The 27,076-nt window shown below is 46.5% G+C and overlaps 1 protein-coding gene across 5 annotated transcripts in view; it reads left to right on the plus strand.

Moving 5' to 3' along the window:
• The window catches only part of L3MBTL2 (L3MBTL histone methyl-lysine binding protein 2), a 280,914-nt gene that overhangs the window by 177,446 nt on the left and 76,392 nt on the right, over positions 1-27,076 (plus strand). For 4 of the 5 annotated variants that reach the window (XM_069737089.1, XM_069737087.1, XM_069737086.1 and 1 more), the window contains one exon: positions 23,312-23,416. The exons of the other annotated variant lie outside the window; for it this stretch is intronic. In XM_069737089.1, the coding sequence (XP_069593190.1) occupies positions 23,312-23,416 (105 nt within the window). The remainder of the gene's footprint in view (positions 1-23,311; positions 23,417-27,076) is intronic. 5 annotated transcript variants of the gene reach the window in all.

The following is a 27,076-nucleotide window of genomic DNA, read 5'->3' on the forward strand; positions in this document are numbered from 1 at the left end:
ATTGGTAAAGTAGAACTGAAGAAACAGGGTATAATTGTTGTTGATGTTGACCGGCGGAACTGTGAACCAACTGTATTGATAGGAATGAATGTGTTAGAGAACTGCTTTTCCGAAGTCATTTCTGTCTTACAGCAAATTGCTGAAACTGCCCAATCCTGCCAGCAGAGAGTTCTCCGGAGGGAAATAAAAGTATTGATGTTAAGGCAACAGGTAGAAGTTGCAGGTGGAGAAATCGGCAGTGTGAGGGTAAGTGATCCAACGTCTATTGTAATCCCACCAAAAACAGAAATGCTGGTATGGTGTAGAGCAGCCATTGGTACTAAGGGACGAGATTATCAAGCCTTAATAGAACCAGTGTACACCGACAGCAGGCCCACTATACTCACAGCACGAGGGATAGTCGAGGTACACCGGGGACGAGTGCCGGTACGACTTTTGAACTGTGGAGAGGAAGAGGTCACTTTGCCAAGGTATGCTACAATGGCAAAGCTATATACTGTTGACAACAATGCCATCACAACCATTGAGCCCTTAGAACCAACCTGTCAGGTGGAAGGCAATGGCTCAGATGGAGAAATGGAGGATTGGTGCCAACAGCTACACGTGGGCATAAATTCAACACCTACCTGTTGTGAATTCTGTGGCTGAGTTCACTTCTGTGGTCACAAGTGGTATTGCAGTCTCTGGGCTTCCTCCCTCAGGTGTTTTGGTGAGCTCGTTGGCTGCCTTGCTATTTAGCTCCACCTGAGTTTGTCTTCCTTGCTCCTTGTCAATGTTCCAGTGTAGGATCTGAGCTACTGCATCTTTCCTTGGGCCTGCTGCTCTGCTAGATAAGTGCTTCTAGTTTGTTTTCTGTTTTTTCTGTCCAGCTTGCTATTAACTTTTGCTGGAAGCTCTGAGAAGCAAAGGGGTGCACCGCCGTGCTGTTAGTTCGGCACGGTGGGTCTTTTTGCCCCTTTGCGTGGTTTTCGTTTTAGGGTTTTTTGTAGACTGCATAGTTCTCTTTGCTATCCTCGCTCTGTCTAGAATATCGGGCCTCACTTTGCTGAATCTATTTCATTCCTACGTTTGTCTTTTCATCTTGCTAACAGTCATTATATGTGGGGGGCTGCCTATTCCTTTGGGGTATTTCTCTGAGGTAAGTCAGGCTTGTATTTCTATCTTCAGGCTAGTCAGCTCCTCAGGCAGTGCCGAGTTGCATAGGTAGTTGTTAGGCGCAATCCACTGCTGCTTATAGTTGTGTGAGGATAGATCAGGTACTGCAGTCTACAGAGATTCCACGTCTCAGAGCTTGTCCTATTGTTTTTGGTTATTGCCAGATCTCTGTATGTGCGCTGATTACTGCACGCTGTGTTGCCTGATTGCCAGCCATAACAGTACAAGGAGCCCACACCAATGATTCCCAATAGAGGGAAAAAAGAAATCCTGACATCATTTTTTTTTTCTTAGCTCTGTCTTCAGTCTTTTTTTTCCCCTAGACATTAGAGTGCTTCAGGACACAGCTGTGGACATGGATATTCAGGCTCTGTGCTCCTCAATGGATAATCTCGTTGTAAATGTACAAAAGATTCAAGATACTATTGATCAGAAATCGATGCTAGAACCAAGAATTCCGATTCCTGATTTGTTTTTTGGTGACAGAACTAAGTTCCTGAGCTTCAGAAATAATTGTAAGCTATTTTTGGCCTTGAAACCTCATTCTTCTGGTAATCCTATTCAACAGGTTTTGATTATTATTTCTTTTTTGCGCGGCGACCCACAGGACTGGGCGTTTTCTCTTGCGCCAGGAGACCCTGCATTGAGTAGTGTCGATGCGTTTTTCCTGGCGCTCGGATTGCTTTACGATGAGCCTAATTCAGTGGATCAGGCTGAGAAAAATCTGCTGGCTTTATGCCAGGGTCAGGATGATATAGAAGTATATTGTCAGAAATTTAGAAAGTGGTCAGTACTCACTCTGTGGAATGAATCTGCACTAGCGGCTTTGTTCAGAAAGGGTCTCTCTGAAGCTCTTAAGGATGTAATGGTGGGATTTCCTATGCCTGCTGGTTTGAATGAGTCCATGTCCTTGGCCATTCAGATCGGTCGTCGCTTGCGCGAGCGTAAATCTGTGCACCATCTGGCGGTATTGTCTGAGAGTAAACCTGAGCCTATGCAGTGCGACAGGACTATGACTAAAGTAGAACGGCAAGAACACAGACGTCTGAACAGACTGTGTTTCTATTGTGGTGATTCTACTCATGCTATTTCTAATTGTCCTAAACGCACTAGGCGGTTCGATAGCTCTGCCGTTATTGGTACTGTACAGTCCAAATTCCTTTTGTCCATTACCTTAATGTGCTCTTTGTCATCGTATTCTATCATGGCGTTTGTGGATTCAGGCGCTGCCCTGAATCTGATGGATTTGGATTATGCTAAACTTTGTGGATTTTTCTTGGAGCCTTTGCGGTGTCCTATTCCGTTGAGAGGAATTGATGCTACACCTTTGGCCAAGAATAAGCCTCAGTACTGGGCCCAGCTGACCATGTGCATGGCTCCTGCACATCAGGAAGTTATTCGCTTTCTGGTACTGCATAATTTGCATGATGTGGTCGTGTTGGGGTTGCCATGGCTGCAAACCCATAATCCAGTATTGGATTGGAACTCTATGTCGGTAACCAGCTGGGGTTGTCAGGGAGTACATGGTGATGTTCCATTTTTGTCTATTTCGTCATCCATTCCTTCTGACATCCCAGAGTTCTTGTCGGACTTTCAGGATGTATTTGAAGAGTCCAAGTCTGATGCCCTACCTCCGCATAGGAATTGTGATTGTGCTATCGATTTGATTCCTGGTAGTAAATTCCCTAAGGGTCGTTTATTTAATTTGTCCGTACCTGAACACACCGCTATGCGCAGTTATGTGAAGGAGTCCCTGGAGAAGGGACATATTCGCCCATCGTCGTCACCATTGGGAGCAGGGTTCTTTTTTGTAGCCAAGAAGGATGGTTCGCTAAGACCGTGTATTGATTACCGCCTTCTTAATAAGATCACTGTTAAATTTCAGTATCCCTTGCCATTGATTTCTGACTTGTTTGCTCGGATTAAGGGGGCTAGTTGGTTCACCAAGATAGATCTTCGTGGTGCGTATAATCTGGTGAGAATCAGGCAAGGAGATGAATGGAAAACGGCATTTAATACGCCCGAGGGTCATTTTGAGTATCTGGTGATGCCGTTTGGACTTGCCAATGCTCCATCTGTTTTTCAGTCTTTTATGCATGACATTTTCCGTGAGTATCTGGATAAATTCTTGATTGTTTACTTGGATGACATTTTGATCTTCTCTGATGATTGGGATTCTCATGTGAAGCAAGTCAGAATGGGTTTCCAGGTACTGCGTGCTAATTCCTTGTTCGTGAAGGGATCAAAGTGTCTCTTCGGTGTGCAGAAAGTTTCATTTTTGGGGTTCATCTTTTCCCCTTCTACTATCGAGATGGATCCGGTTAAGGTTCAGGCCATCCAGGATTGGACTCAGCCGACATCTCTAAAAAGTCTGCAGAAATTCCTGGGCTTTGCTAATTTTTATCGTCGCTTCATCTGTAATTTTTCTAGCATTGCCAGACCATTGACCGATTTGACCAAGAAGGGTGCTGATTTGGTTAATTGGTCTTCTGCTGCCGTGGAAGCTTTTCAGGAGTTGAAGCGTCGTTTTTGCTGTGCCCCTGTGTTGTGTCAACCTGATGTTTCTCTTCCGTTCCAGGTCGAGGTTGATGCTTCTGAGATTGGTGCAGGGGCGGTTTTGTCACAGAGAGGTTCTGGTTGCTCAGTGTTCAAACCATGTGCTTTCTTTTCCAGGAAATTTTCTGCTGCTGAGCGTAATTATGATGTGGGCAACCGAGAGTTGCTGGCCATGAAGTGGGCATTCGAGGAGTGGCGTCATTGGCTTGAGGGTGCTAAGCATCGCGTGGTGGTTTTGACTGATCATAAGAACCTTACTTATCTTGAGTCTGCCAAGCGCTTGAATCCTAGACAGGCCCGTTGGTCGTTATTTTTTGCTCGTTTTGATTTTGTGGTTTAATACCTTCCGGGCTCTAAAAATGTGAAGGCGGATGCTCTGTCTAGGAGTTTTGTGCCCGACTCTCCGGGGTTATCTGAGCCGGCGAGTATCCTCAAGGAAGGAGTCATTGTGTCTGCCATCTCCCCTGATTTGCGGAGAGTGTTGCAGAAATTTCAGGCTAATAAACCTGATCGTTGTCCGGCCGAGAAACTGTTCGTCCCTGATAGGTGGACTAGTAAAGTTATCTCTGAACTTCATTGTTCGGTGCTGGCCGGTCATCCAGGAATCTTTGGTACCAGGGAGTTGGTTGCTAGATCCTTCTGGTGGCCATCTCTGTCACGGGATGTGCGTGCTTTTGTGCAGTCCTGTGGAATTTGTGCTAGGGCTAAGCCCTGCTGTTCACGTGCCAGTGGGTTGCTTTTGCCCTTGCCGGTCCCGAAGAGGCCTTGGACACATATTTCGATGGATTTCATTTCTGACCTTCCCGTTTCTCAAAAAATGTCGGTCATTTGGGTGGTCTGTGATCGCTTTTCTAAAATGGTCCATCTGGTGCCCTTGGTTAAATTGCCTTCCTCCTCTGATTTGGTGCCTTTGTTCTTCCAGCATGTGGTTCGTTTACATGGCATTCCTGAGAATATTGTTTCTGACAGAGGTTCCCAGTTTGTCTCGAGGTTCTGGCGAGCCTTTTGTGGTAGGATGGGCATTGACCTATCTTTCTCCTCGGCCTTCCATCCTCAGACTAATGGCCAGACCGAACGAACCAATCAGACCTTGGAAACATATCTGAGATGTTTTGTTTCCGCTGACCAGGATGATTGGGTGTCATTTTTGCCGTTGGCGGAGTTCGCCCTTAATAATCGGGCCAGCTCGGCTACCTTGGTCTCTCCATTTTTCTGCAATTCTGGGTTCCATCCTCGTTTCTCTTCAGGACAGGTTGAGTCTTCGGACTGTCCTGGTGTGGATTCTGTGGTGGACAGGTTGCAGCAGATCTGGACTCAGGTGGTGGACAATTTGACCTTGTCCCAGGAGAAGGCTCAGCTTTTCGCTAATCGCAGACGCCGTGTGGGACCCCGACTTCGTGTTGGGGATCTGGTTTGGTTATCTTCTCGTCATATTCCTATGAAGGTTTCCTCTCCTAAATTTAAACCTCGTTTTATTGGTCCGTATAGGATTTCTGAGATTCTCAATCCGGTGTCTTTTCGTCTGACCCTCCCAGACTCCTTTTCCATACATAATGTATTCCATAGGTCGTTTTTGAGGAGATACGTGGCACCTATGGTTCCATCTGTGGAGCCTCCTGCCCCTGTTTTGGTGGAGGGGGAATTGGAGTATATTGTGGAGAAGATTTTGGATTCTCGTGTCTCTAGACGGAAACTCCAGTATCTGGTCAAATGGAAGGGTTATGCTCAGGAAGATAATTCCTGGGTTTTTGCCTCTGATGTCCATGCCCCAGATCTTGTTCGTGCCTTTCATGTGGCTCATCCTGGTCGGCCTGGGGGTTCTGGTGAGGGTTCGGTGACCCCTCCTCAAGGGGGGGGTACTGTTGTGAATTCTGTGGCTGAGTTCACTTCTGTGGTCACAAGTGGTATTGCAGTCTCTGGGCTTCCTCCCTCAGGTGTTTTGGTGAGCTCGTTGGCTGCCTTGCTATTTAGCTCCACCTGAGTTTGTCTTCCTTGCTCCTTGTCAATGTTCCAGTGTAGGATCTGAGCTACTGCATCTTTCCTTGGGCCTGCTGCTCTGCTAGATAAGTGCTTCTAGTTTGTTTTCTGTTTTTTCTGTCCAGCTTGCTATTAACTTTTGCTGGAAGCTCTGAGAAGCAAAGGGGTGCACCGCCGTGCTGTTAGTTCGGCACGGTGGGTCTTTTTGCCCCTTTGCGTGGTTTTCGTTTTAGGGTTTTTTGTAGACTGCATAGTTCTCTTTGCTATCCTCGCTCTGTCTAGAATATCGGGCCTCACTTTGCTGAATCTATTTCATTCCTACGTTTGTCTTTTCATCTTGCTAACAGTCATTATATGTGGGGGGCTGCCTATTCCTTTGGGGTATTTCTCTGAGGTAAGTCAGGCTTGTATTTCTATCTTCAGGCTAGTCAGCTCCTCAGGCAGTGCCGAGTTGCATAGGTAGTTGTTAGGCGCAATCCACTGCTGCTTATAGTTGTGTGAGGATAGATCAGGTACTGCAGTCTACAGAGATTCCACGTCTCAGAGCTTGTCCTATTGTTTTTGGTTATTGCCAGATCTCTGTATGTGCGCTGATTACTGCACGCTGTGTTGCCTGATTGCCAGCCATAACACCTACCCATCAAAAACAAGGGGTGTATAGGTTAGTGACGGAATATGAACAAGTCTTCAGTAAACACCCATTGGACTTCGGACGGATAGAAGGGGTAGAACACACAATCCCCACAGGTGACCATCCCCCAATAAAAGAAAGATATAGACCCATACCGCCCGCTCACTATCAATGTGCAAAAGATATGCTGAGGGAAATGAAACAGGCCGGGGTAATAAGAGACAGCTGTAGCCCCTGGGCGGCCCCTCTAGTGATTGTCAAAAAAAAGGACGGAACCATGAGAATGTGCGTAGACTACCGGAAGATTAATAACATCACCCATAAAGACGCCTACCCCTTGCCTAGGATAGAAGAGTCCTTAACTGCTTTGAAATCTGCTAATTATTTTTCCACCTTAGACTTAACAAGCGGGTATTGGCAAGTCCCTGTGGCTGAGAGAGATAAGGAAAAGACGGCATTCACCACACCAATGGGTCTATGTGAATTTAATCGCATGCCGTTCGGACTCTGCAACGCATCCGGTACCTTCCAGCGGCTGATGGAATGCTGCCTCGGACACAAGAACTTCGAGACCGTCCTCCTGTACCTAGATGATGTGATCGTCTACTCGAAGACTTACGAACAACACTTAATAGACCTGGCAGAAGTGTTCGAAGCCTTATCCAGGTATGGCATGAAAGTCAAGCCATCCAAATGTCACCTTCTCAAGCCAAAGGTACAGTACCTGGGACACATCGTGAGTTCGGAGGGAGTAGCACCAGATCCCGAGAAAATAAGCGCCATAAGGGATTGGCCAAGACCTACCAGCGCAAAAGAAGTGAGACAATTCCTGGGATTGGTGGGTTACTATCGCAGATTTATAAAAGGATTTACCAAGTTGGCAGCACCCTTGCAAGACACCTTGGTAGGGCAGACGAAGAAACCTTCAAACCGAAACCCTCCTTTTCAGTGGAACGACGAAAGGGAAGACTCCTTTGAACAACTAAAGAAGGCACTAACCGGAGAAGAGGTTCTGGCATACCCAGATTACCATCAACCTTTCATCCTCTACACCGATGCCAGTAATGTGGGACTAGGAGCGGTGCTGTCACAAAAGCAAGAAGGTCGGGAGAAAGTCATCGCCTTTGCAAGTAGAAAGCTCCGGCCTACTGAAAGAAATTCAGAAAATTACAGCTCCTTCAAATTGGAACTACTGGCAGTAGTTTGGGCTGTGACGGAGCGTTTCAAACACTATCTGGCCGCTGCAGAATTTATTGTCTATACTGACAACAATCCGTTGACCCACCTGGACACAGCCAAATTAGGTGCGTTAGAACAGCGATGGATAGCCCGGTTATCTAATTACAACTTCATAATCAAATATCGAGCAGGTTGCAAGAATGGAAATGCCGATGCCCTATCCCGGATGCCACACTTGAGAGATGTAGAAGAGGAAACGGGGGAGCTTGAAGAAATTGAACTACCAGCCTTCCATCGTCCCAAGGCAAAACATCATCAGTCAAGTACCTATCAGAAACAACAAGAGGTGAATTTTAATCCGTTAGCACACCATAGATGGGCTGACACCCAAGACAGCAATCCGGCTGTGAAGTTGGTGAAGGAACTGTTGACTGAGCAAAGTGCATATCCCGATGAGGATGCCCCAGAAGAGACGCATCAACTCTGGAAAGAGAGAGGCAAAATGTTCCTGTATCAAGGGAAGCTCTGTAGAAGATACACCAATCCGAAAACACATGAATTGGTTTGGCAGATTATTGTGCCTAAACAAGATGTGAAGATGGTCCTCGAAGCTTACCATAATGGTGCTGGTCACTTCGGTTGGAAAAAGTTAGAAGTACTTCTAAGAGAAAGATTTTATTGGGTCGGGATGAGAAAATCAATCGAACAGTGGTGCAGAAATTGTGGCCCGTGCAACCTCAGAAGAAACGATCAAAAGAACCAAAGAGCACCACTGCAGCCCATAATCACCAAACAACCACTTGAACTTGTAGCCATGGACCACGTGAAGTTGACACCAAGCCGGTCCGGCTATGTCTATGCCTTGACCATCGTGGACCATTATTCACGTTTCTTGGTAGTAGTACCCGTAAAAGATCTGACAGCAAAAACAGCAGCCAAAGCGTTCCAAACGTACTTTTGTAGACCCCATGGATATCCGGAACAGGTTCTCACCGACCAAGGTACAGCCTTTGAATCAGAGATCTTCAGAGAATTCTGTAATATGTATGGTTGCAAAAAGATCCGGACGACGGCCTATCATCCACAAACAAACGGCTTATGCGAGAAGATGAACCATATTGTAATAGACCTACTAAAGACTTTACCTGAGACAGATAGGAATCAATGGCCAGAGAAATTGCCTGACTTGGTGGATCTGTATAATCATGTCCCGGTGAGCTCCACCAACTGCACCCCAGCTTACCTTATGCGTGCAAGACCCGGCCAATTACCAATCGATCTAGAAATGGGAATTCTGAAACCAGACGCAGAAGTTCAAGACTCCAATTGGGATATCATACGGCAAAAGCAGTATCGCCAAGTGCAAGAGAGTGTGGAAAGAAGCCTTCAGCAAACTAGAGAAAGACAAGAGCGAACTTTCAACCAGAATGCTCTAGCGACCCCATTAAGACCGGGTGACCAAGTGCTCAAGAGAAATCGTCGAACCAATAAACTAGACAATCAGTGGGAAGCCGTACCCTACACAGTTTTACCAACAAGAATGGATAATCCTAAAATGTGTCTCATTAGCAAAAACGGAGGCTTAACATCTGTACTAGTGTCAAGAGACAATCTTAAATTGTGTCCGGAAGCATTGAAAGAGCCAGAAGTTGTCCAGCCAGAACCAGAAGTTATTCAACCCATACAGGTTCAACCAGTAAAGGAAAAAGAAGAGGAAATGTATCACACCTGTATAGGAGACTTTCCCAAAACCCTACTAACATACCATGGTGCAGTAGTGGTTCCCATGGTGGCCTTTTACCCAACACCGAACCCAATACCAGAAGTCCCAAGACAGGAAGAGGCTGACCCCGTACTACAGGAGGTTCCAGGCCAGGAAGAACAGATTCCTGATCAGAGTAATCTCATTCACGGTGGACTTGCCAATTCCATAGTCATGGAATTATCTTTAGCAGAGCGGGCAGATACTACATCCGCAGTAGACAGTAGTACACCACATGAAGGGATACCGCTATTACGTAGATCACAGCGTAGTACCCAGGGCCAATTACCGGCCAGGTATGCAGATTACCAACTATAAAGCTCATAATGTGAATTGTATATATGTTATGCCATATATAGTTAAACAGAAAATGTAGTATAGTCATTGTTATCAGTCTGCAACGTTTAAGCCCAGTGCCTACAGAGACTTGTCTGTATGAACTTATTGCATATTCTTGAACTTTTTATCAGCCCGGAGGCACTAAATCAAAGCTCCGGAAAGACTGCTTTTTGAACTTTGCTTTTTGCTCTTTTTGAACTTTCTTTAGACTTTATATTGATAACTCCGTTGGAAAAATGGAACTAAATTCCTGGACACTAAGTACAGTGCCTTTCCTAATACCTTCAAGGATAGAACTGTATTAATGGACGCTATTTGAAGTGACTTTTTACAGAACTCTATTTTTGTTTCCTTGAGTGGTTTTTGTAACTTTTCATTTTTAAGACTCTGTACATATTAATTGTTATTTCAAAATGTTATTGTCCCACAGTCCCGGAGTACTGTTCTTAACTAAGGGGGAATGTGGCACCCCTAGGGGTATTTGCCACAAAAATAGTTACTGACAGTAAGTACAAATACTAAAATAGCAAGACTGCACTACCACCTCCGGCCAGAAGGGGGAGCTCCAGAGACTCCCCTTGATCCATTCTGGTCTGAGAGAAGAAATGGCAGTTGGGCTAAGGAGCTGAAAGTGAGAGGTCATACAGCTGAATATCTAACAGCCCTATGACTGTTACCAGGCCTAAATCACCGGCCTGAGGAGAAGAGGGATAGAGAAAAAGGACATTGTGAGAACCGGGTAGCATTAATCACTACCCAGAACAGGCGCAAAGACGGATACCGGATCCGTGGCTGTATTCATTATATATAATACAGCAACCGGAAAAACGTGAGGTGATATCAGCTTCACTAGGGTCGGACGCAGCAACAGACACAGAGTTCAGCGGTACTCCCAGAGGGGGTAAACCGATAAAAGGACTCGGGTTGCCCGTCGAACCAGGACCCGGAGGGGACAGATTGGGCCGGCAGCCAGTTCACATACAGCAGCAGGGCCACACAGAAATTGCGCACAATAAGAGGCGAAGACCCCGGCAGGGTCAAAGTAACTCAGAGTTCCCATACAGACTCCGGTGACAGGACTGGTTGTAAATCCTTTTATGTTAAAGTAAACTGGTTAAACGTTTCAGTGCCTCAGTCTTTCATTTGGACAATAGCCATCTATCCAGGATCGGGATCGTCACCGCTGGGAGAACCTGCTGCTGATCAAGTAAGTGCCTGTCCCCTCATGATACCCCTTACACTGTGCATTGCCTGAGGCCACAGCACCGGGTCAAGCCACCCGTGACATCCCCGTCAAGAGACAGACTCCATTGGTCCGGTGCTGGGTATCCCGGTCTCCTGGGCGTCACACTTATATAATAGGGGTCTGAACAGGGTTGGTCGCAGATTCATGACGGCGCTTCCGTGAGCGCTCCTGCGTGCTGCCGCCGCTGATTGGCGTCAGCTGACGCCTGACCACTCCCCCCCGCCCGACGCGTCAGAGCGAGGGGAGGACCAGGCACCAGAGAAGGACGCGTCTCCACGGCGACAACAAGCACAGGGAGCCCACGCAAGCGCACACTGCGTTGAAGGCATAAAGAGGAACAGATGCCGACTAGGACATGTCTCCACAGGGATGGGGAAACTGCGCAGGCGCACATTGCGCTAATATGCAGGGCATTGAAAAATATATAAGTCACTTAGAGCATGTCTCCACGGATATAGGGAGCCTGCGCAGATACATCTCGCTAAAGATATAGTTAAAATATGGAGGCAAAATAGAAAAAGTCCGAAACCTGCCCATAGAAACATAAAGCCTTATTTATGCAGATGGCAAATAGCCGCGGATAATTCCGCCAAAAGGAACAATAACCATAGAGGGTAAAATATCAAAAAACGCAAAGCTAAGAATAATGCTGCTACGTGCCTAACTTACGTAAGGAACACAAAAAAGTGTTCAACATAGAACCAGTGCAAAGGAGGCTAAAATACAGCCCAGTAATTAAAAATAGAACAGTAAAGATACCAAAAACATAAACATAAATATGAATATAACATGTACGAATATAGACAAAAGAAGTAAAAAAATAATAAAAAAATAAAGAGACATACATATAAACGTAATGTCAACCATATATGATATGCAATGCGTTGTACATAAAGTGTCAGTGCAGTATATATGCCTCCATAAAGAATATATATAAAAAACCTAATACACATATATATAAGAAAAGTGTCCATATAGAAGTGTCCATATAGCAGTATTCTTAAAATGAAGAAGGCGTTCCTCCAGATACGGTAAGTCCAGCTTTAACATTTCTCATAAGGCAAGGCATTTTGGAATAAGGCGGAGGCAGCTGCATTTATGAAGGCATCAGACCTCATAGAGATGAATGAATCAATCATGAATAGACCAGCACTTCATAGTGTAAACCAATCAACTAAAGAAATAAAAAACAGAAGTTAGAAATAAATACAAATAAGCAATAAAACATACCTAAAAAGTACGAACCAAGGGAATATAAAAAGATCACTAAAAAAATGCAGAAAGTTTTTACAAAAAAGGGGCAAAACTGAGAACTTCATTAAGACCTGACGGTTGAATGGAGCCCATCCTATAAATCCACTGGGCTTCTAACTGCGCCAGCGTCTTCCTCCAATTACCTCCTCGAGTGTCAACGTAAACCTTATCAATGCCAGTAATAGAAAGGAGCATAACATCACAGTTGTGGAATTTCCTGAAAATGCCTAGGAATGGGCTTAAGGAGTGAAAGATCATCCACCTTAGAGGCATTCATGATGTCTCGATAGTGCTCTCTTGCCCTGTTTTTAAGTGGCCTAGAGGTGAGTCCCACATGTACCTTGGGGCAGGTACAGGTTGCTATGTATACTACCCCAGCCGTGTTACATGTAATGTGCTGTGTGATGGTGAATGTATTCTTACCGTCACATGATTTGAACTCAGTTGCACGTTGCATATTAGGGCAGGCGATGCATTCTCCACATGGATAAAACCCCCACTTCGGGCAATGGCAACTTGTGTGAGACTATTTCCAAATTTTTGGATTTTCATCTCAAGCCACTGGTATGCGATCTCCCGTCCTATGCTAAAGACACTGGTGATGTCCTAAGAAAAATCGAGGGGATACCATGGGATGAGGATATGTGGCTCGTTTCTATGGATGTCGAGTCGTTATACACCTCCATCCACCATCAAGATGGAATTCAGGCGGTTAGAACCTTCCTTACCATGACTGAGCACGATCCAGATTTTGTTAATTTTCTTCTCGTCCTTTTGACCTTTGCCTTGGAGCATAATTTTTTTCTTTTTAAGGAGACCATCTACCTTCAAAAACAAGGCACCGCCATGGGTGCAGCTTTCGCGTCCTCATACGCAAATTTGTTTTTAGGCATGTGGGAGAGGGGGCTGTTTCTCACTAAGCCGGTGGCATTCATCGAGGGGGTCCTGTTCTGGACCCGCTATATAGATGACATCTTGTTCATCTGGCAGGGTCCAGAGCAGGACCTTCTGGAATTTGTTAATATCCTGAATAACAACAACTTAAATATTAGGCTGACTGTAAAATACAGCCAGACTACCATCGATTTTTTGGACATCCAAGTTTCAGGTAAAGTGGGAAAAACTTTGGAAACAGATGTCTTTAGGAAGAAAACAGCCGTCAACAGCCTGCTCCATGCCGGATCATCCCATCCTAAACCCCTCATAGACAGTATCCCTACGGGACAATTTCTGAGGGCCAGACGAATTTGCTCGAATGACGTGACATTTCAAGAACAGGCTAATGCACTCTCAACGAGATTTGAAGAACGAGGCTATTCAAAAAGGAGCATTAAAAAGGGCTATAAAAAAGCTAGAGATGCCAATCGACTAGATTTATTGCAACCCCATAAAAATAGAAGAAACACTGTGGAGTCAACGGTGCGGCTTATTTCCACGTATAATGACAAATGGTTTGAAACAAGGGAAGCTTTGAAGAAATATTGGCCTATATTATTGACGGACCGCATGCTTGCCAAGCATTTGCCACAGAATCCAGCTATTACATACCGTCGGTCACCCAATTTAAAAGATCAGCTTGTACATAGTTACTATCATGGACCACGAATAGATAAAAGATTCACCTCTAGAGGCCCGAACTGGGGGTTTTATCCATGTGGAGAATGCATCGCCTGCCCTAATATGCAACGTGCAACTGAGTTCAAATCATGTGACGGTAAGAATACATTCACCATCACACAGCACATTACATGTAACACGGCTGGGGTAGTATACATAGCAACCTGTACCTGCCCCAAGGTATATGTGGGACTCACCTCTAGGCCACTTAAAAACAGGGCAAGAGAGCACTATCGAGACATCATGAATGCCTCTAAGGTGGATGATCTTTCACTCCTTAAGCCCATTCCTAGGCATTTTAGGAAATTCCACAACTGTGATGTTATGCTCCTTTCTATTACTGGCATTGATAAGGTTTACGTTGACACTCGAGGAGGTAATTGGAGGAAGACGCTGGCGCAGTTAGAAGCCCAGTGGATTTATAGGATGGGTTCCATTCAACCGTCAGGTCTTAATGAAGTTCTCAGTTTTGCCCCTTTTTTGTAAAAACTTTCTGCATTTTTTTAGTGATCTTTTTATATTCCCTTGGTTCGTACTTTTTAGGTATGTTTTATTGCTTATTTGTATTTATTTCTAACTTCTGTTTTTTATTTCTTTAGTTGATTGGTTTACACTATGAAGTGCTGGTCTATTCATGATTGATTCATTCATCTCTATGAGGTCTGATGCCTTCATAAATGCAGCTGCCTCCGCCTTATTCCAAAATGCCTTGCCTTATGAGAAATGTTAAAGCTGGACTTACCGTATCTGGAGGAACGCCTTCTTCATTTTAAGAATACTGCTATATGGACACTTCTATATGGACACTTTTCTTATATATATGCGTATTAGGTTTTTTATATATATTCTTTATGGAGGCATATATACTGCACTGACACTTTATGTACAACGCATTGCATATCATATATGGTTGACATTACGTTTATATGTATGTCTCTTTATTTATTTTTTTATTATTTTTTTATTTCTTTTGTCTATATTCGTATATGTTATATTCATATTTATGTTTATGTTTTTGGTATCTTTACTGTTCTATTTTTAATTACTGGGCTGTATTTTAGCCTCCTTTGCACTGGTTCTATGTTGAACACTTTTTTGTGTTCCTTACGTAAGTTAGGCACGTAGCAGCATTATTCTTAGCTTTGCGTTTTTTGATATTTTACTCTCTATGGTTATTGTTCCTTTCGGCGGAATTATCCGCGGCTATTTGCCATCTGCATAAATAAGGCTTTATGTTTCTATGGGCAGGTTTCGGACTTTTTCTATTTTGCCTCCATATTTTAACTATATCTTTAGCGAGATGTATCTGCGCAGGCTCCCTATATCCGTGGAGACATGCTCTAAGTGACGTATATATTTTTCAATGCCCTGCATATTAGCGCAATGTGCGCCTGCGCAGTTTCCCCATCCCTGTGGAGACATGTCCTAGTCGGCATCTGTTCCTCTTTATGCCTTCAACGCAGTGTGCGCTTGCGTGGGCTCCCTGTGCTTGTTGTCGCCGTGGAGACGCGTCCTTCTCTGGTGCCTGGTCCTCCCCTCGCCCTGACGCGTCGGGCGGGGGGGAGTGGTCAGGCGTCAGCTGACGCCAATCAGCGGCGGCAGCACGCAGGAGCGCTCACGGAAGCGCCGTCATGAATCTGCGACCAACCCTGTTCAGATCCCTATTATATAAGCATCTTCCTAGGCGCACTTGGTACATAACTTTCCCCGGACGAAGCTAAACGCGAAACGCGCGTCGGGTTGCTGTCACCACCATCAGGTAAAACCCTTGGCTGCTATTCTCGCATTTGCTATATTTTGCACTTTATATGATCCCCTCTTATTTCTGTTTAATCATGCACGCCCCTGCCATTTTGGCCTTATTATGAGTATAGTTCTGGCATGCATGTAGCATGTTGCAGGCATGGCTTATGTTGCAGGATTAATTAGTACAATAATATTTGCAACTGGGCTGGTTTCACTTTCTATGGGATTACTTTCCTAGTACCTAGAGTTATGTCTGCAGCATTTTTACACATTTAACTCTTTTTTTCTACTTTGGAGGATCTTTATACCTTTATATTGCAATCTATATGCTTTATGGTGATTACATCTGATAAACATATTTAGCATGCCTGTGCGTTACTTTTTTCATGCGCAATATACGTTGCATTTATGCTTTGCACTGTGCTATATTGTGCGTTGATTACCGCACTATTGTAGATTTATTGTTTCTACATGGTATGATATATATTTTTTGCCTTTTGGTGGCTACCATTTTCTTGTGCATATTTCCCTGCCCCATTTTTTATGTATTTGGATTTTTTGTATTTATTTATTTGTAATAAAATTTCATCATTTTATGGCTATAGTGCTTCTTTTTTGCTTTTTTGGATGTTCATATTAATTTGGAGCATTGCCACATTACTAGGCAGGTATTTCTCCTACTTTTTGATGTATAATTTTTATGATTAGTTTATACTTTATTGGCACTTTATCCGTAAACAGGAAGAGCACATTTCTCTTTCGCCTCATTGGGGGACACAGGACTGTGGGTGTATGCTTCTGCCGCCAGGAGGCTGACACTAAGTAAACGTGAAAAAGTTAGCTCCTCCTCCATCGTATACACCCTGACACTGGCTACTGGAGACTCCAGTTCATGCTTAGTGTCTCAAGGAGGCACACCTCTGGGTCCCGCATCCTTTGGATCCTGTTTCTTCATCACTTTCTATGGATTGAGGGGGCGACGGACCCTTTTGAGGGTCCGATCTCACCAAACCAACAACGGGCAAGCACGTGCGAGTTCCTCCACGTATCCTTTCACGCGACGTGGGATCCCTCACCGGACTTGGCCCTGACCACCCTGAGGTATTTAGACCCTGGGCTGTACAGGTGTCCGTGTGACCCCCTATTTCTACACCTCTGTTCCGCTGCGGTGATAGATGGGGTGATAGACGGTCCCTCTCCTTATCCTGGGCAGATAATGGAGCTAGGGTGCCTGCACCGTCATTTGCCTCCCCCCACTGGATTTATGCCGGGGGTACTCAGCCTGCAATATGGGGGGAGTGGCAAAAAAAGGGTGCTCCTGACAAGGCGCACAATGCATCTTTAAAGATGCTGATTTACCTGGCGCTCCTCCGGGCGTTTTCTCTGCATTAATTATGGCGCCACAGTCCCTAGGCGGTACGGTGTTCCGGCGTCTTGTTCTGCGCCGCAGCAGTGCGGTGCGCCTGGCGCCACGGTGCCTACGCCGCCGCTTTACCGGCGCTGCAGTCGGTACTGCCGGCGCCGCGGCCTTCCAGAGGCTTCAGGCTCCGGCCTGGCCTCCAGCAAGCACTTCTGGGTCCCTCTGACCCGGGCTTCCTCCCAGCAGACCTCACCTTGAGGCCCCGCCCTCTCCGGCGCATCTACTTCTGGTTTCGTTTTTCCTTTTTTCTCAAAGGAGAAATTGAGGCTCCGGCTTCTGGCCTACTACAGGCTGCACCGCATGATGGCGGTCCCACCCCCTGAGGTCTGATGGGGATAAAGGTGAGCTCTTTTTGGCTCTGCATCGTGCGTTCGTTTCATCGCTGTATTCGTGGGGACACAGGACTGGGGTAAGTGCTTCACCCTCCAGCTGGCAGAAGCATTATTTTTTTCCCAGTCTCAGGCCCTGGGTATAGCTTTTTACAGATCACTATGTCTAGAAGGGTTAAAACTCACACGATCTTATATACCGTTTGTGTGGCTTGTCGTGCTGCTTTCCCGCACGCCCAGAGCAATCGTCTCTGCGAGGCCTGCGACTCTGAATGCGCCCAGGAGCCCCCTACTGCCAGCTCTCCAGCAGTCTCTCCGGTTCCTGCCTCTCAAGCAGGTGCTGAGGCAGCTCTGCCGGAATGGGTCACGTCCTTGTCGCAATCCATGGCATCCCTAACTGAAGCAATCAAATCCCTTCAGACCCCGGCGGTCAGGGCCAGCAGTCTCAGAGAGGGCCTCGGGGTCTCAGGAGCCTTCGGCCTGCAGGGGCCGTGCCCGCACTAGACAGACGCGTGGAAAGCGGATTCGCACAGCGTCGCCCAGACCCTCAGGTGCTTCTGCATCCTGGAGCTCCGTATCACGTTCCCCTTCCCCAGCAGAGAGCGGGGAAGTTGAGACAGACTATGAGTCAGAGGAGTCCCTTAATTTTGAGAATCCTGGGTTTCAGGAGTCTGTAGATAGCCTGGTTGAGGCTGTCAATCAGTCCCTGGGGATAGAGGACGAGCTCGCCTCATCCTCGGATCATAAAATCTCATTTAAATGGGCCAAACTGGCTCATAGGATTTTTTCCTCTCACCCTGAGTTTGAGGACTTGATTCGGCGTAACCGGGAGCCCCCGGACAAGCGTTTTTCAGGGCAAAAAGCCTTGAAGGGTAGGTACCCCTTTGCTACTGAGCTGTGTAGTAAATGGGCAGAAAATCCTTCTGTAGATCCTCCGTTGTCCCATTTAGCCTCTAACACGTTGCTATCTCTCCCTAATGGCTCATCGATTAAGGACCCTACGGATCGTCTTATAGAGAGCTTGGCTCATTCCGTTTTTGAGGCTTCAAGTTCGGCACTTTTTCCTTCTTTTGCGGCAACCTGGGTTGCTAAGGCTATGATGTCTTGGTCAAAGTCTTTAACAAAGGCTCTTCAAGAAGGTGATTTGCCAACAGAGTTGGCGGAAATGTCATCTCAGATAGCTCTTGCTGGTAGCTATCTGATCAATGCATCCTTAGATGCTACAGACTGTGCCTCTTCGGCTGCGGCTAACGCTATCGCTATTAGAAGGGCTTTCTGGTTAAGAACATAGCGGGCAGACTCTACCTCTAAAAAGTCTCTTACAACCCTACGGTATCGGGGGTCGCTTATTCGGTGAGAAGCTGGATCAGCTTATCTCTGACTCCACAGGAGGGAAGAGTAAGTTCCTTCCTCAGCAGAGGATTAGACAGCCTTTTCGTCGCCAATTTCAGGCCCGTTTCAGACCCTTTCGCAATACTAAGTGGGCCCCAGCATCAGGCTCTGCTGCGCAGGGTCGACTCAATCAGGACCGAGACGTTCGGGTCTCTTATACAGCCAATCAGGGGGGAAGAATGCGTTCCCAGTCAACTAGATCCAGAGGAGCTAGGACTCAAAGGTTTTCGGCCAAGTGACTGGAGGCCTCCTCGGAGTGCCTCCAACAGAGTAGGCGGACGTCTGTTTTTGTTTCGTCAGGTCTGGCTTCAAGTAATCCACGACCGGTGGGTGGGAGAGCGCATATCTTCAGGTTACAAGATAGAGCTGGTCTGTCAGCCTCCTCCCCGGTTCTTCCCATCCCGTCTTCCCAGGTCCAAGTCCCACCGACAAGACCTGTTCAATTCCATAGTCCCTTCATCTCAGCGGAGTCATTTCTCCTGTTCCAAGTGAGGAAAGGTTTCAAGGGTTTTATTCCAATCTTTTTGTAGTACCCAAAAAGGACGGAACAGAAAGGCCTATCCTAGATCTGAAACTCTTAAACAGGTTTGTCCGCATTCGTCACTTTCAGATGGAATCTCTTCGGTCAGTGATTGCTTCAATGGAAAAGGGAGAGTTCTTGGCATTAATAAACATTCAGGATGCCTACCTACATATTCCCATTTTTCCTCCTCATCAAAGGTTTCTCAGGTTTGCTTTAAACAACCTACATTTCCAGTTCACGGCTTTACCCTTCGGGCTGGTTTCCGCCCCCAGGGTGTTCACGAAAGTCATGTCAACTGTGGTGTCCATTCTGCACTCCCGAGGCATAGTAGTCTTGCCATATCTGGACGATCTCCTGATCAAGGGGCCAACCTTTCAAGCTTTCAAGGAAAATGTCAGCATTACTCTGCAAATTGTCTCTTCTGAGAAAAAGAGGACTTAAACTCTATAGCGCCACCTGTTGGAAGTAGCGATCCTACAAGTCACAATCAACCCTTTAACGAGTCGTGCAATATGACTTAGGATAAAAGCCAAATGGTATCTAAATTCGCAGACAGTGTTTCGGGCTGTTGGCCCTCGTCAGTGCGAAGCATGAGAACTAATTTGGCTAGGTGAGAGGCTCTGGACTGGGGTCTAAGGGGTATTGTTTCTCTTTATGGAGAGTGACATACCATCTCTGGCTTGTCAAGATAAGGAGGCTTATTCGCCGTGCAATGCTCCTCTGGGAAATATAATATGCAAATTGCCTCTTCTCAGAAAAAGAGGACTTAAACTCTATAGCGCCACCTGTTGGAAGTAGCGATCCTACAAGTCACAATCAACCCCTTAACGAGTCATGCAATATGACTTAGGATAAAAGCCAAATAGTATCTCAATTCACAGACACGGTGTTTCGGGCTGTTGGCCCTCATCCGTGCGAAGCATGAGAACTAATTTGGCTAGGTGAGAGGCTCTGGACTGGGGTCTAAGTGGTATTTTTTCTCTTTATGGAGAGTGACATACCATCTCTGGCTTGTCAAGGTAAGGAGGCTTATTCGCCGTGCAATGCTCCTCTGGGAAATATACCGTAATAATTATATTTAATGGTATATTAATATTAATATTTATTTAATTATTTATTTAATTATTTATTTAATTTATTTATATAATATTTAATATATTTCCCAGAAGAACATTGCACGGCGAATAAGCCTCCTTACCTTGACAAGCCAGAGATGGTATGTCACTCTCCATAAGGAGAAACGATCCCCCTTAGACCCCAGCATTACTCTGGACACCCTGGCTCGTTTGGGTTGGCTAGTAAATTTAAGAAAGTCATCCCTACAACCTTCTTGGAGGATCTCATTTCTAGGCATGATTTTTGATACCTCTCAAGCTCTATCAATCCTTCCCCAGGACAAGGTCCTAGCCCTTCGGCGGGAAGTGAGGAACCTTCAGCAACCGTACCCTCATACGATCCGGTCTTGCATTAGGGTGTTAGGAAGGATGGTTGCAACTATAGAAGCAGTACCATTCGCACAGCTTCATCTTCGACCTCTCCAATAGGCAATCCTAGCAGTATGAAACAGGAATCCTCTCTCCCTCAACCGCAGATTTTGGTTGTCTCCCCAGGTCAGACAGGCTCTCTCATGGTGGCTAAACAGCTCATCCCTACTCGAGGAGAAGCCCTTTCCCCCAACCAATTGGCTGGTGGTCACAACAGACGCCAGTCTCCTGGGTTGGGGAGAAGTGTTTTTTCACCACACAGCTCAGGGGCGCTGGTCTCCTCTGGAATCAGATCTCCCCATCTATCTCTTAGAGATTCGGGCGGTTCGACTAGCCTTGCAGCATTTTCACCATCTTCTGGCAGGTCACCCTGTCCGAATTCAATCGGACAACGCCACAGCCGTGGCATACATAAATCATCAAGGGGCCACCCGCAGCAAGGCAGCCATGCTGGAGGTAAAACAAATACTGTTCTGGGCCGAGAGAAATCACTCTGTGATTTCAGCAGTCCACATTCCGGGCGCAGAAAACTGGGCGGCAGATTTCCTAAGCCGTCGGGGTCTAGCAACCGAGGAATGGTCTCTCCATCCCGAAGTATTTCAGCAGATATGCCATCGATGGGGGACCCTGGATGTGGATCTAATGGCGTCCAGGGGGAATGTCAAGGTACCCAGGTTTGTCACTCTTATCTGTTCCCTCCTCTGGCACTACTCCCGAGGGTTATCAAGAAGATCAAGTCAGAAGGAGTACCTACTATTCTGATCACCCCGGATTGGCCGCGTCGGACCTGGTATGCGAACCTAGTACAGCTTCTCACCGGGGTTCCATGGCGGCTCCTCGATCCGTCGGATCTTCTATCTCAAGGGCCGATCTACCAACTCAGGGTTTCTACGTTTGACTGCCTGGCCGTTGAAACTTGGGTTTTAACTCAGGCAGGGTTCTCCCAAGAGGTAGCAGATGCCATGATAAGTGCACGTAAACCCGTTTCGGCCAGAATTTATCATCACACTTGGAAAGTTTTTCTCTCTTGGTGTAGAGAGCGCGGGCTGCCTCCTTTGCGTTTCTCCATCCCAAATATTCTAGCCTTCCTCCAAGCGGGCCTGGATTCAAGGCTTGCTCCAAGTACTCTTAAGAGGAAGATTTCGGCCCTATCGGTCCTTTTTCAGCGCAGGATTGCTACTAACTGTCAGGTCAGGACTTTTTTCAGGGAGTTGCTCATAAGGTCCCTCCTTATAAGACTCCTTTGGAAGCTTGGGACCTTAATTTGGTCTTAAGGGCATTGCAGGAAGCTCCTTTTGAGCCTCTTCAAGATATTTCCTTGACCTTCCTTTCTTGGAAAGTCGTATTTTTAGTGGCCATAACTTCCATAAGGCGGGTATCAGAGCTGGCAGCCCTCTCCTGTCGTACTCCCTTTCTACGTTTTCATCAGGACAAGGTAGTGCTCAGACCAGCACCTTCCTTTCTTCTGAAGGTTGTTTCCTCTTTCCACATTAATGAGGATATAGTTCTTCCCTCTTTTTGTCCAGCGCCTACGCACCGTGTAGAAAAAGCTCTCCATACGTTGGACCCAGTGAGAGCTCTGAGGAGATACATTTCCCGGACGGCTCCTTTCCGCCAGACAGATGCTCTGTTTGTCCTTCCGGAAGGTCGCAGGAAGGGATGCGCAGCCTCAAAATCTACCCTGGCCAGGTGGATACGTGCGGCCATTCAGGAAGCCTATCGCGCCAAGGGCATGATGATTCCGGCTGGAAACAAAGCTCACTCCACTAGAGCAGTGCGGGCTTGCTGGGCGATTCGGCACCAGGCCTCAGCAGAACAGGTTTGCAGGGCTGCGACCTGGTCTAGTTTGCATATTTTTGTCAAACATTATAATGTCCACTCCCAGATCTTTGCAGATGCAAGTCTGGGTAGAAGGATTCTTCAAGTGGCGGTGACGCACTTATAAGACAACCATTATCTGGAAAAAATTTTTACTGGTGAGTTAATTTCCCTCCCAGGGACTGCTTTAGGACATCCCACAGTCCTGTGTCCCCCAATGAGGTGAAGGAGAAATAGGGATTTTTGTGTTACTCACCGTAAAATCCTTTTCTCCGAGACGCTCATTGGAGAGACAGCTCCCTCCCTAGTAGCCTGATGGCTGCTTTGGATATATCTAATTTTGTCAGTCAGTAGGACTGTTTCTAGACATAAGTTTTCTGTATTTATGCTGTTATATTATTTCTCGTGTTTTGTTCGCCTACTGCTTTTGCACCGAACTGGAGTCTCCAGTAGCCAGTGTCAGGGTGTATACGACGGAGGAGGAGCTAACTTTTTCACGTTTACTTTTTGTCAGCCTCCTGGCGGCAAAAGCATACACCCACTGTCCTGTGTTCCCCCAATGAGCGTATCGGAGATAAGGATTTTACGGTGAGTAACACAAAAATCCCTATATTTATACAGGATGACAAAAAGACACCTAATAAACAAACCAATAAAGCTGTGTTACAGACAGGGGCATAACTGTAATGGGTGCAGGGGTTGCAATTGCACTAGCGTCCTGGAGCCTATGGGGCCCAAAGCGTCCCTTCTCCCATATGAAAAGACCATTAATATTGAAGATTTGTAATATTTGGGGGCCCCATTGGAGCTTTTGCATCAGGGCCCACGAGTTTCAAGTTAGGCCGCTAGTTACAGGTCTCTGTTCCTTTTTTTTGTTTTTTAGGCGAGAATTGTTTATCCCAAAGGTATTTGGTTTGAGGAAGGAATGAAACTTGAAGCCATTGACCCCCTCAATCTTGGTAATATCTGTGTTGCTACTGTGGGGAAGGTAAGTAAGTGTCACTCATCATTCAAATTTTGGGTCTGGCAGCATGTTATTCTTGTACAGTGGCATATAAATATTTAGCACTCCTGGTCAAAATTACTAGATGGATTGATCTCTAAAAGGCCTAAGGTTATAGATGACACATTTCCTTTATCTTTTAGGCAAAATAATATAAATATTTTCATCTTTTACATTTTAAAAATTACAAAAAAGGAAAATGGGCCGATGCAAAAGTTTGGACACCCTGCATGGTTAGAACCTTGTAGAACACCCTTTTGCAAGTATCACAGCTTGTAAACACGTTTTGTAGCCAGACAAGAGTCTTTCAATTTTTGTTTGAGGGATTTTCATCTGTTCTACCTTGGAAAATTCTTCCAGTTCTGTGAGATTCCTGGGTCATCTTGCATTCACTGCTATTTTGAGGTCAAGCCACAGATTTTCAATGATATTCAGATCAAGGGACTGTGAAGGGCCATTGTAAAAAACCCTCAGCTTGTGCCTTTTGACGTAGTCTAGTGTGGATTGTTATGTGTGTTCAGGATCATTATCCATTTGTAGAAGCCATCTTCTTTTCAACTTCAGCTTTTTTACAGATGGTGTTCTGTTTACATCAAGAATTTGTTGAAATTTCATTGAATCTATTCTTCCCTCTACCCGTGAAATGTTCCCCTTTCCATTGGCTGCAACACAACTCAAAAGTATGATAGATCCACCCCCATGCTTAATGGTTGGAAAGATGTTTATTTGCTGAAATTCTGTGCCCTTTTTTCTTCACAGATAACATTGATCAAAGAGTTCTGTTTTAACCTGATCGGTCCACAGGACTTGTTTTGAAAATGCATCAGGCTTAAGTATTCTTTTCCTGTTGGTTTCTTTATTGCTTCGTTGGGGGACACGGGTAACCATGGGTGTTTGCTGCTGTCGCTAGGAGGCTGACACTATGCAAAAAAAATAAAAAATCTCCTCAGCTGTATGCACCCACCAACAGACACAAAGTACCTCAGTTATTATTATTATTTATTTATATAGCACCATTGATTCCATGGTGCTGTACATGAGAAGGGGATACATACAAATTACAGATATCACTTACAGTAAACAAACTAACAATGACAGACTGATACAGAGGGGCGAGGACCCTGCCCTTGCGGGCTTACATTCTACAGGATTATGGGGAAGGAGACAGTAGGTTGAGAGTTGCAGGAGCTCCGGTGTTGGTGAGGCGGTAGCTTCGGTAGTGATGAGCAGACAGCAGGGTGAGTGCAGGCTGTAGCTGTAGGCTTTCCTGAAGAGATGGGTTTTCAGGTTCCGTCTGAAGGATCCGAATGTGGTTGATAGTCGGACGTGTTGGGGCAAAGAATTCCAGAGGATGGGGGATATTCGGGAGAAGTCTTGGAGGCAATTGGATGAGGAGCGAATAAGTGTGGAGGAGAGAAGGAGGTCTTGGGAGGACCGGAGATCACGTGAGGGAAGATATTGGGAGATTAGTTCAGAGATATATGGAGGAGACAGGTTATGGATGGCTTTGTAGGTCAGTATTAGTAATTTGAACTGGATACGCTGAGGGAATGGGAGCCAGTGAAGAGATTTGCAGTTTAAGCTTAGTGTCTGTAGGAGGTGGACCTGGATATCTGATCCCAGATCCGCAGTTTTTTCCTTTTCAGGTATCTTGTGTTTTTTTTTTTTTGTTTGTTTTTCAGGTTCATCTTTATATGGGTGATAGGGGGTAATTTCTCACCCTGTTTTCCCACACTTATGCGACCTAGAGAGCAGTGTGGTGTCACCCACATCGCCTACAGGCAGCACTTTATTCCCTGTCACCCCATGGGTGTTTCAGGGTGATTCCCGATGGCCAGTCCTTGCCTTTTCCCCTCCTCGCCCCTCTCCTCGGAGAGGGCTGAGAGAAAGACGTTGGTCACCAGCGGTGGCCTCCCCCCTTCTTGTAATGGTTGATGCCATCTTCTGAACCATCTGGAGATGGTGCGGGAAGGAGGATCCCTGGTGCCAGCGACCCTCATCAACCCGAGGGCTCCTGATGTGATCCTCATCAGTGAAGAGGACCATGGACACCCTGCAGGTATGTATGTTACCTCCCCCTCCCGCAGCGGCGCATGGCACCTCACTTTTCCGTCCTTTAGCAGGGGATCGGCTGGCCTCGTTCCCTGCACAGCCGTGGTCTTCGTTGTCACAGCACTGTCCCACGGGTTCCTTAGCCAATCAGGACTCACCGGTTCCTGCTGTGCGTATTTAATTTCACGCCTTTTTTCTTGGCACTATAGGAGTCTTGCCGGGTCAGGGAGTTTCCCGCCCTGTCCAGGTTACGTCCCCAGGTTTGCCCGCGTCCTCATGGCTCCTTCTTCCTTCTGGCAGTGGAGCTCCCTCCCCGTGCTGGTTCACGCCTCCCTGGCGATTCTCCTACTAGAGGGGCACCTTCATTTTTGCCGGCCCGCTTATCTTCCTGGCTGGATACGCCCCCCACTCTGCGCGCGTCTTGTCGGCGCCCTTCCTTCCTCCTATCTGAGCCAACTCTCCCGGGCGCCCCCCAGTCAGAGAGCCACTTTGTTTGTCGCCGGCCAGCAGATCTTCTTGGCTGACCACGCCCCCGGTGTACCAGCCAATTACTGACAGACTTTGTTTTTTGTCGGCCGGCAGCTTAGCTGCGCCCTCCGCTCTGCATCGCGTCAGCGCTGCCAGACGCCATCTTGGATGTTGTGCTCCTGCAGCTCATGCGCCCGGTATGAGTCACTGCTTAGATCTTGTCCTTCTGCAGCTCGAGCGCCCTATCTGAGACACTGCATTTGCTTTCAGACTACGCCTTCATTCACCTGTGGACTTCTGACACATGGGGACACAGCTAACCTAACAGTCTTCAGCGGCTGGCAACGGATAGGCTCTGTCCTCTCCCTTTCAAGGCCCCTGTCACCCTGTATAGTCACTCTTCAGCAGTATCTACAAGGCTCAACTTATGCCCAACTCTGCAGGGGCTTCTCGACTTCCCTCTAAGCCCACTGTGATTCATTACATCTGTGCCCGCTGTAAAAGAAAGTGGTCTTCAGGTCAGCATCCCCTTTCTGTCCGTCCTGCAGTTCTTCTGCCATGTCTGCCCCACAGGAGCACACTAACGCCCGGGGTGAGAGCATACCCCTCCCTCCAGAGTGGGCTGCTGCCAAGCCTTAAGGTTCCTGCTCTCACAGGTTTTCTTCTAAGTGACGGGTCGCCCCCACCCGGGAATCTCTCCAGGCTGGGAGGCCGACTTCTGCTCTTCAGGGACGCATGGTTGTTGGTGGTCGATGACTTCTGGGTCAGGGAGGTAGTTACGTCTGCTTACAATATTGACTTTTCTTCTTCCCCTGGAAGACATTTCCTTCTGTCTCGCCCGCCAAGATTCTCATTTCAGGCTCCAGGAGTGCTTCGTGCCGTTTCCTCCCTTCTACGCTCAGGAGTAATTGTGCCCGTTCATCAGAACGAACGGTTTTCAGGGTTCTACTCCAATCTTTTTGTAGACCCCAAGAAAAGATGGATCGCTCCCCCCGATCCTGGACCTCAAACAGTTAAACCACCACGTACGGATTCCCACTTCAGTATGGAGTCCTTACGGTCGGTGATCCCCTCCATGGAACCGGGAGAATTTTCTTGTTCTGTAGACTTTCAGGATGCTTATCT

This window comes from Ranitomeya imitator, chromosome 8 (assembly GCF_032444005.1).
Source record: "Ranitomeya imitator isolate aRanImi1 chromosome 8, aRanImi1.pri, whole genome shotgun sequence".
Lineage (NCBI taxonomy): Eukaryota > Metazoa > Chordata > Amphibia > Anura > Dendrobatidae > Ranitomeya > Ranitomeya imitator.